This window comes from Ipomoea nil, unplaced genomic scaffold, assembly GCF_001879475.1.
Source record: "Ipomoea nil cultivar Tokyo-kokei standard unplaced genomic scaffold, Asagao_1.1 scaffold0164, whole genome shotgun sequence".
NCBI lineage: Eukaryota > Viridiplantae > Streptophyta > Magnoliopsida > Solanales > Convolvulaceae > Ipomoea > Ipomoea nil.
The window spans coordinates 438,125-449,057 of record NW_017616592.1 but is presented as its reverse complement, the minus strand read 5'-3'; the positions used below and the strand labels follow the sequence as shown (position 1 = coordinate 449,057).

The 10,933-nt window shown below is 41.1% G+C and overlaps 1 protein-coding gene across 1 annotated transcript in view; it reads right to left on the bottom strand.

The window, feature by feature from the left end:
- The window catches only part of LOC109174858 (putative F-box/LRR-repeat protein 23), a 109,714-nt gene extending 106,107 nt beyond the window's left edge, over positions 1–3,607 (bottom strand). Inside the window, exon 1 of the mRNA XM_019324096.1 lies at positions 3,154–3,607. Within this exon, the coding sequence (XP_019179641.1) occupies positions 3,154–3,449 (296 nt within the window). The 5' untranslated portion in view covers positions 3,450–3,607. The remainder of the gene's footprint in view (positions 1–3,153) is intronic.
- Between the last annotated feature and the right edge of the window lie 7,326 nt (positions 3,608–10,933).

Genomic DNA, 10,933 nt, shown 5'->3' with positions numbered 1-10,933 from the left:
AGGGGCTGAACTCGGCCAACCCGGCCGACGCCCAACAATCCCCCTCCCAGCACCTGCCGCAACCTTTGATCACCAAGCCCAGTCGCGCAGCATGCTTGACTCGGGCTTGGCCCGACCTACGCCCACATCCCACCTGGGATTGGGCTCGGCTTTCGCCTCGCCATCGATCCGAACCCGTGACCTCGGCTCTGATACCAATTGTTGGATCTCAGCGCTGCACTATGCTTACTTCCCAGGGGGTCACCCATCCCGGGATTGCCGGAAGTCAAGCATGCTTGACCACAGAGTTCTATGGTACCTGGTTTCCGTATCCTACTTAAAACCAATTGGTGATAAGTAGGTGGACATTAACCATTTAACCACATCTCTCCATGGTAAGCCACAGCGCCACGTCTCGAATCGAGCAGGGGCTGAACTCGGCCAACCCGGCCGACGCCCAACATCAATGTCACCCCTGAATTATGAGTGGTGTAAATGTTGCCCCTTAATTATCAAAACGGTGCACATATAGTCCCTCCCGTAACGGATCGTTAGTATACACTGTTAAGTCGGGTAAATATGTAATTTAGTTGTTTTTTCCTTTTTCTTTTTATATTTTCCCTTTGTCGTGCACTCGTGCTGCCTCGTCTTGTTCACGCTAGAAGAAGACGAACCAAGGTCCGAGTTTGGTGTCGTCGTAGCTGTCGTTCACGCTAGAAACAGAGAACGTCGCTGGACTTGTTTTCGATGTCCATCGCTAGTACTTCGAATCGAGGGAGGGTCTCGCCGGAGCTCGTCCGTCGCCGCCGTTACTGGACGCCACCAATCGAGTCCACCTTCATCGCTGCTCGCTGCCAGACTATTGTTTGTTGAGGCCGAGAAAGAAAAAGGAAAAAACAAAGGGAAAATATATATATAAAAAAAAAAAAGGAAAAGGAAAAAACAACTAAATTGCATATTTACCCCGACTTAACGGTGTACACTAACGGTCCGTTACGGGAGGAGTTATATGTGCACTGTTTTGATAATTGCAGGGCAATATTTACACCACTCATAATTCAGGAGTGACATTGATAATTGCCATATTATAGAGGGACATTTTTTACAATTTTCCCTTTAAATTAAATAATTATTTAAAATTTTAAAAATCAAAACATTAAAAAAAAAAAAAAAAACAATCCATCACCTTGATAGTAACAAAAATAACTCTGCAGGTAGTCCGGATATTGATATTGTAACGTGTTTAGTTTCATTAATAATTTCCACATCCATTTTACACATGTTCATTTTCAAGTTTATATTTTTTGAATTAGTAAGAATGAGTGTAGTACTTGATTCTGTGTGTGTTTTTTTTTTTTAATTTGTTTTATTGAATTGATATTAACCTTCGAGTTAAATTATTTCTCACGTATTTTGTGCATACACTTTTTTAAATAGTGACTACATTCTATATACCAAGTATTTTTGTTGTGAAGTTTGGTGTTGATTTTGCTTGTAATCTAAGTAGTATTGAGTCTAAAAGGTGAAATGAATTAGACAAGCCTTGGCAAGCTAAAGTCCGCCATTTGATAAGACGGGCTAAAAAGCCCACCATTCTAACAGACCTTAAAATTTAAAGCTCGACCTTTTTTTTTTCGCAGGGTGAGATGTTAGGCAATTTATATCGTGCGCCACGACGCACATAGTAATGTGAGCCCAGGCACAAAACGCGTGCGTTTCATGCTGATGTCATATTAACATCACTCCGTCCCTCCGAACAGACCAAACCTCATTATGTGTATTCAGTTAAAATTTTATGTGTATTGTGTTATGAGTTTATCTGTATTCAGTTAAGAGTTTGTGTATTATGTTAACCAAACCCATGCGTATTCAATTAAAAGTTTATGTATATTGTGTTATGAGTTTATGTGTATTATGTATTATGTTAGATTATGTGTATTCTGTTATGAATTTATGTGCATTCGGAACAGATGATTTTTTTTAACAACTTAACAAAACGATGTCGTTTTGGGAGGCGCGGATCACACAGTGCTATGTGCGCCTTGGTGCACGGTATAACGATTGGAGATGTTATGCTAAGCTTGTTTTGAGGGCTTTATGTACTAAGTATTTGTTGCACAAAGCGTATATATTTTTGACATACTAGTTCAGGTTCAGCCATTCATTATGCATATTGGTATTGATATTGTAATCAGTTAAGACAGATGAGGAATATAATGTGAAATGTGGGTAAGATGCAAACAACACTCCATATCTTAATAAATAATGTACCAAGACGCACAATTTAAGACGTAAAATTAAGAACAATAAATCCTGATGATGAGTCCAAAAAAGAAGACAAATTGAGATTGTAGAGCAGGAAATTGAAGTATATATAGTGCTCACAGTCCGAGTATACAAGCTAGCACAGTGCTCCAATAAGGATCGTGAAAAAAAGCACAAGGATTTTGAAGGTGGTTCAGGTCCTTAATCTGTTGAGAGCATATCTTCCCCAATTCCCCTTCAAGGCTAACATGATCACAGTGGTCTAAGTTGAGAGATTGAAGGAGAGTACAAGCATCAAGGATGGCCTCCACGCCTTTATCTGTCATTTGATTTCCATAAAGTGTAAGGTGTTTCAACCCATGCATGTTTTCTGCAATGGCAACAGCCTCCTCATCATATGGTTCGTTTAGGAATCCACTTACCTTCTTGATAAAGGAAAATGAGTTGAGGAAAGGGCAAGACTGTCCAGCAGCTTCAATTCCTTGTTTAGAAATGAAAGTGTATTCAAGTTGTAGCTCTTCCAACAGTGGAGACTCATTAACGGCTTTACTAAAACCTTCATCAGAAACATGTCTGGACCAAATACCAAGATGTCTCAGCTGTTTTGCTCTGTATAACAACAACAAAAGCACATACGTACTAAGATTAAGGAATACGTACTAATTAAGAGCAAGGGATTAAAAGAAACAAGAAAGATATAATAATTTGTTTCCCACAAGTGATAATTTTCCATGGACCAGCTTCCATATAGGAAATGTTCTCATATGATGTTAATATATATAAATTTATTACCCTAATCAAACAACCAAAAGAAGAACGTACAGCATAAAACTGGAAAATATAAAACGCATATATATATATATATATATATATATATATATATATATATATATATATATATATATATACCTCTGAGCAATGTAGAAGAGCAGATCATCAGTAGCAAAGTAGCCTAGTTTGATGGAAATAAGTTGCCCCTCACTGCGGTTCACAACTTCTCTGCAAATTTTATCCCAGTCCTGTTCTTTAGCAATAACTATATTCCAGAAGTCCACATAGCGCCACATGGATGGGTCTTGCCATAGCCTCCACCAAGCAGTACACACCTGTGCGCTCTGGAAAATATCCTCCACACTCAGCCTCTGCAGAATGTTTGCCGTTAACTCCCGCGGAAGATCCACCCACGGCGCCGCTGCATTTGCCATTGTCTGTATTGCTCAGTGGTGTGGTGTTAATGGAGGATCGACTATCTATACTTGCACGGAAAGAAACTCGATCGACGGGAAATTGGCTTCAAAGTTTTCTGATCTCTCTCAAGTGACCAGGTCTCAAAAGAGCTGAGGAATCGTGGCCTCTAAGAATTTCTGGTTATCGTAGGCCCTGTTTGGTAAAATGGCTGTTAGCTAATAACTGTTTGCTGTTAGCTGATTGTGTTAATTAAAGGGTATAAATAGTTGATAACATTAGACAATTGTAGAAAAGTGTTTGGTAAATTAACTGTTAACTGATAGCTGTTTGGTATAATTTCTTTTTCTCAAAAAGCTAATTGAAAAAGTTGCTTGGAGTAGCTTTTTGAATTTTAGCCTTTTGGAGTTGCAAAAAGCTAATTAACCAAACATTTCTATTGATATTTTAATAAATCAAACAATTAATAGTGGTCAAATAAGCCAAAATTGGCCTATAGGCCAATTTTTTACCAAACACGGCCATAGTGTTATGACCAATGAAATGAAATGTAAAACGCCGGTACAGTTCTCGATGAGTAACCCCAACTTCCCTAGTTTTTGGGAGGGGGAAGAGGAGAAAATATATTTGCTCAGGTCCAAGGTAAATGAGAAAAAAAAAAAAGGATTAAAAGTATAAATAAGTCTTGAAATAGTATTTATAAAACAGCAATTAAGGGGTTCAGGTCATCTTCGATTACCTAGGTAATCTGAGTCTTGATAATATTATATTACTTTGTTTGGTTTAAGTTATGAGATTAACTGTTACGTGAAAGTTGATGTGGCCGTAATGTTTCAAGGTAATGTGATTATCCTCATGCAATCTTAGATTACCTTGAATTATTCCAACTTTGTCCTTATTAACTAATCCTTTAATAATAATAATAATAATAATAATAATAATAATAATAATAATAATAATAATAATAATAACAATAATAATAATAATAATAATAATAATAATAAATTATTATTATTATTATTATTATTATAATGAAATAAATATATGTCTAGTATTGTAACAGGATCCATCAATAATTCTCTCTCTAGGTTTTCTTTCTAGAGTTTTCTCTCTTTTCCTACTAGGGTTTGCCTAGGGTTTTGCCGATTTCAACATCTGTTTCCGGCGTATTCGTGCACGTTACCAGTGTGTGTCAGTGAGGAATAGCTATGGAACGACAGCTGTGTTCGAATACTGATGTGCGCAGCTCTGTTCGGCGAGAAAGGAGTTTGGAGCATCAGGTGCATGCGAGCGTGAATGGGCACGGGACTGTTCGGCGAGAGGGGAGTATGGAGCGTCAGGTGCATGCGAACGTGAATGAAGGGGGGTGCGTTTCGACGGGAAGGGGCTGTGGGGCATAAGGTGCAGTCGGAAGTTGAGGAGGAATTGGTGGAGGGGTATACGGGCATCTCTTTGCTCGACGAGGAGGATATGTTGGTACCGGTGGGGGAGAATGTTGCGCCGGCGACGGGGGTAGAGGATCGCACGTGGGTATTGGTTGGTAGGTTTCTGACGCGTAAGATGGTGAAGCTTGAGTTTATGCGGGAGGTGTTGGCGTCCGTGTGGCAGCCCGTGTGTGGTGTACAGATCTCAGAGTTGCAACCGAATCTTTTCATGTTTGTTTTCTATCACCAGACGGATTTGCAGCGAGTGATAGATGAGGGACCATGGTCTTTTGATAACCATACCTTGGTGTGCCGGCTAGTGGAGGATGGGATGATGCCGAACGATGTGTTGCTTGATTCGGTTGATATGTGGGTCCAGGTCTACAGTCTCCCGATGGGCTATACATCCATGGCCATACAGGAGCAGGTTGGTAATTTTTTGGGTGGTTTTCTGAGGGGTGATGAAAGATTTGATGATCGCCCGTGGAAGGCGTTTTATCGGATTCGTGTTAGTATTCCGGTGGGTAAGCCTTTGCGCCGAAGAATGAAATTTGCGAAGCGGGATAAGTCTTGGTGTTGGGTGACCTTCAAGTATGAAAGATTGCACACTTTTTGCTTCTTTTGTGGTTTGCTTGGCCACTCGTATAAGTTCTGTTTACAGGCACGTAATTCGACTCTCACTTTGGATCAGTATCCGTTTGGGGCAGAGATGAAGGCGGGCTTACCGCGGGGTCCTAGGCCGGTGGGAAGTTCGTGGCTGATTCCAGTTGGGGGAAGAGGGAGGAGGTGGCCGAGAAAGGGGGAAGGGCGGGTGATACGGGTGGGGTGGTTTTGACGGGGCCTCCGGTGGAAGGGCAGCCGGCGGATGGGGAAGGGGTGGTTTGTGGGCCAAAGAGGCGCAGGGAGGAGGGGGGTAGTGAGGATCTCATGGGAAGGGATGATGAGGGAGTCGTGGGGAGAGTTGGGGAGGATGTGGCAATGACGGATATTTCAAAAAACTTGTTCATGGCAGGTTCTGGTTCCCAGACCCGCCCATCATTATGAGTACCTTGAGTTGGAACTGTCGTGGCTTGGGTGATCCACGAACAGTTCGGGAGGTGTTGGATATGGCATCCAGAAAGAAACCCGATTTTATTTTTTTTAATGGAAACGAAGGTTGCTAGAGATCATGCTGAGCGATTGCGTGTGAAGTTAGGGTTCCAGGGGTTGTTCTATGTGGATAATAGGGGACGCAGTGGAGGTTTGGCTCTGTTATGGAAAACGAATGATACGGTGAGTCTGCTAGGTTACTCTCATAACCATGTGGATGTGGAGGTACATATAGATGGTTTTGCGCCCTGGAGGATGACGGGTTTCTACGGTTTCCCGGATCGTGGTGATAGAGTGGAGTCATGGAATCTTTTGAGACACTTAAGTTCCCGGTCGACACTGCCTTGGGTGGTCTTGGGGGATTTCAATGACTTGCTTTTCCAGTATGAGAAGAGGGGACGTTGCAGACATCCTGAATCGTTGTTGAGGGGCTTTGGTGAAACACTAGAGGACTGTGGTTTGATACAGATCCCCATGATTGGATATCAGTATACATGGGAAAAGAGGGAGGGGGCGGAAGATTGGATAGAGGAAAAGTTGGATAGAGTGGTAGCGACTGATGAGTGGCGAGGGGTGGTGGAAGGAGCCCGGGTCTATAATGTGCTGACCAGGAGATCAGACCATCCGGCTCTCTTCCTGGACGTACGGCCAGGGGGGGGGGATTTCGTGTTGGTCCACGGCATTTTCGTTTTGAGATGGCTTGGCTGTTGGATGAAGGGTGTAGGGAGGTGGTGGAGGAGGCATGGGGATATGGGGTGGAGGATCTACAGGCCAGGGTAGAGAGATGTGGTATGAAGCTTCAGAAGTGGGATGGTGATCGTTTCCATAAGTTTGGGAAAAGGATTGCTAGTCTCAAGAAACAGCAGTTGGTTTGCCGTGGTCGTGTGAGCCCCGAGGCATTAGCAGATTTCCGCCGCCTGGAATCTGAGTTAGTGAGACTGGAGAAGCAGGAGGATGTGTTCTGGAGGCAGAGGGCGAAGCAGCATTGGCTTCGTGGGGCGGATGCAAACACTCGTTTCTATCACAGGTATGCTTCTGCCCGAAAACGAAAGAATACTATATTACGTCTTAAAGATGAGTTGGGAGGATGGGTAGATGGTGATGCTATGAAGGCAGTTATAATGAATTATTTTAATAATATTTTTGCTGCTAACCCCGATGTGTGTAATTGAGCAGACTTTTTCGCCTCTATCCCTACTCGTGTTACCCACACCCATAATGAATGGCTGAGCCGGCCATATGACTCGGGGGAAGTGAAAGATGCGTTGTTTGCTATGTTTCCAGACAAAGCTCCGGGACCGGATGGAATGAATCCGGGTTTTTATCAGAAGTTTTGGGACATAGTAGGTCCAGATGTGACTAGTTGTGTGCTGCAGTGTTTGAATACAGGGTCCTTGCCAACCGGGCTTAATGAGTCGAATATTGTGCTTATCCCGAAAACGCAGTCCCCTGAGATGGTCACGGATTTGCGCCCGATTGCCTTGAGTAATGTTGTTTATAAGATTATTGCAAAGGTAATCGCTAATCGTATGAAGCCCCTATTAGGCGATATTATTTCAGTATCGCAGAGTGCTTTTATTCCTGGCAGGTTGATTACTGATAACATCTTAATAGCTGCCGAGGTTGGACATTTTCTTAATAGGAAGCAGTTGGGTAAGGTGGGGTGGGGAGCTCTGAAGTTAGATATGGCAAAAACCAATGATAAGATGGAATGGGCATTTCTGAGGAATATGTTATTGGCGTTGGGCTTCCAGGCGGGTTGGGTTAATCTCATTATGGAATGTGTCACTACTGTTTCATATAATATTATGATTAATGGTGTGTCTGGAGGACAATTGACCCCATCTCGTGGACTCCGCCAGGGGGATCCTTTGTCACCATATCTGTTTCTTATCTGTGCGGAGGGGTTATCATTGTTGTTACAGCAGGCTCAGGATAGGGGTGATGTCCATAGTCTGAGGGTGGCGAGAGGAGCACCTGCTCTCTCACATCTTTTGTTTGCGGATGACAGCCTCCTGTTCTTTAAGGCAAATGTTGATGAGGCCCAGGCAGTTAAACGGTGTCTAACTGATTATGAGAAGCTATCTGGCCAGACGATTAATTATAATAAGTCAAATATATGCTTTAGTAGGAACACTCAGCAAGCTGATAGAAATTTGGTGGCAGCAGAATTTGGGGTTCATCAAGCACAAAACTTTGGAAAGTATTTGGGGTTGCCAGCGTTTATAGGGAGGAATAAACGGGCGGTGTTTGCTTATGTGGAGGATAAGGTGAGACAGAGAATTGGCTCCTGGAATAAGAAACTTTTATCTAAAGCAGGTAAAGAAGTTTTACTCAAATCGGTGGCGCAGGCAATGCCCACGTTTACTATGAGTGTATTTTTGTTGCCTGACTCACTATGTAAGAACCTGGAGCGTGTTATGAATAGATTCTGGTGGCGTAATGGAAGGGATGGAGGAGGAATCCATTGGCTGGCCTGGGATAAAATGAGTGTACCAAAGAAATATGGGGGCCTAGGTTTCAAGGATTTGAGAGCTTTTAATATGGCTATGTTGGGTAAGCAGGGTTGGAGATTTCTGACAGATCCCCAGTCTCTAGTGGCGAGAATATATAAGGCCAGATATTACCCAAATACGGATTTTTTGAATGCCTCAGTTGGGAATAATCCAAGTTTTCCGTGGAGAAGTATAATGGCTGCCCAGGGACTCATTAAACGGAATATCAGACGGAGAATAGGAAATGGAAAATCCACTCTGGTTTGGGGTGACCCGTGGTTGCCATGCGAATCTGAGCCAAGAATTATGACAGAAAAGCCTCCTCACCTGGGGGAAGTAAAAGTTTCAGGATTAATTGATCCGACGTTAGAAACCTGGGATATACCTTTGCTTAATGAATTTTTTTGTGCGGAGGAAGTGGAGCAGATTTCGGCCATTCCAATTAGCCCTGCCTATGATGATATGTGGTATTGGCATGGGGACCCCAAAGGAATTTATACAGTAAAAGCTACTTATCGTAATTTAATGGGAACCATTACTACACCCCCTGGTTTCACATCTTGGAATAAAATTTGGAATCTGAAAGTACCCCCGAAGTGGAAAGTTTTCTTATGGAGAGCTGTGAGAGGAGTATTACCCACCACCATGAACTTATATAATAGGAGGGTAGATGAACCATTAGCATGCCCTTTGTGTGCTCTAAGCTCTGAAAATATTTTGCACTCTTTAGTACAATGTGAATTCTCTAAATGTGTGTGGAATATTTCGGGTTTTGTTGTACAGAGTACAGTGGACGATGACTTTGGTGTGTGGCTTGAGTTATTGCTCCAAAATATTGATGAGAAACAATTTATTTCTATGGTGGCCATTATGTACAATATTTGGATGCAACGGAACACGGCGGTATGGGAGCATAAGGTGGGTAGACCACGGCTTGTGTACGAACGGGCAATGGCTACTTTGGCGGCATGGTGCACCGCGGCAGGCCGCATGGAGTCACGGCAGCAGCTTGGCGCTGCTACTGCCACTGTTGGACAGCCCCAATCTCGGCAGTTTGCTGCCGGCGCAGGGCACCCTCGGGCACAGCTTTGTTGCTCTTTTGACGCATCCTATTCGGCCACAATGCGACACGGGGCGTACGGCATATTACTACAGGACACAGATGGGAATTTTTTGGCAGCTAAAAATGGTCCCTTGCCGTTTTGTCGGGGACCCTTCATGGCAGAGGCATACGCATGTAAAGAGGCCCTATCCTGGCTTAGGGATCGTGGAGTCACGGAGGTGGAGCTACGGTCAGATTGTTCGAACCTATGCCACGCACTTGGCAATTCAGCGACTGAGTTTCGCACTTACGATGGTTTAGCTGTTTCAGCATGTCGGGATTTGATGAATCTTTTAGTTTCCTACTCTATTGTTTATATTCCTCGTACTTTAAATATTTTAGCTCATTCGTTAGCTCAGTCAGCCTATACACAGGCAAACTCGATGTTGTGGGAGGATAATCCCCCTGCTTTTATTTCGACTTTGATTGATTAATATATCCAGCAGTTTACTTTCAAAAAAAAAAAAGAAATAAATATATGTCTAGTATATTTAATGATTTAGTTTTTTTTTTATTAATATTTAAACATTGATATACATTCATACAATCATACATATATACATATATATATATATATATATATATATATATATATATATATATATATATATATATATATATATATATATATATATATATATATTATTGAGGACATTATAGTAAATTGATCCATATAATCTAAAATATAACCCTTAACCAAACAATGTAATATTATATTACACAATTCAAATTAAACACTAAGGTAATCTTACATTCCCAAAATCTTACATTACCTTCCTGAAGGTAATCCTATTACCTAGGGTAATCTAAGATTCCGTGAACCAAACGCCCCCTAAAAGTCATTTGAACCTTTGAAAATTATTAAACTACTAGTATTTTTTATGCGCGATGCGCAAAACATAGGTGCCCAATATTAAAATTTATATTAAAATTTTAAATTTATTTAAAATTTAGATGTTTAAATAATAATAATAATAATAATAATAATAATAATAATAATAATTTGTATATTATTATTATTATTATTATTATTATTATTATTATTGTTATTATTATTATTATTATTATTATTATTATTATTATTGAAGAAGATAAGAAAATATATGGTAGATGCATGTGCATAGTAACAATAGTGGAAAAGATAACGGAAGTTATAACGGTAGGGGTATATTTGTCCAAAATATTGTATGGTACAACTTTTATAGCGTAATGTATCAAAAAACTTAATGGAAAAATTGGACATAAATGAAGGGTATAACATTCATTCACACTTATTATGTTTTTAGATTAGATATTATGATTAGATATTGAATTATTAATACACATCTTAAGAAAATATATACTAATTTAATGCAGCGAAATATGAAGTGCAAAATGTTTCAAAACAATACTAA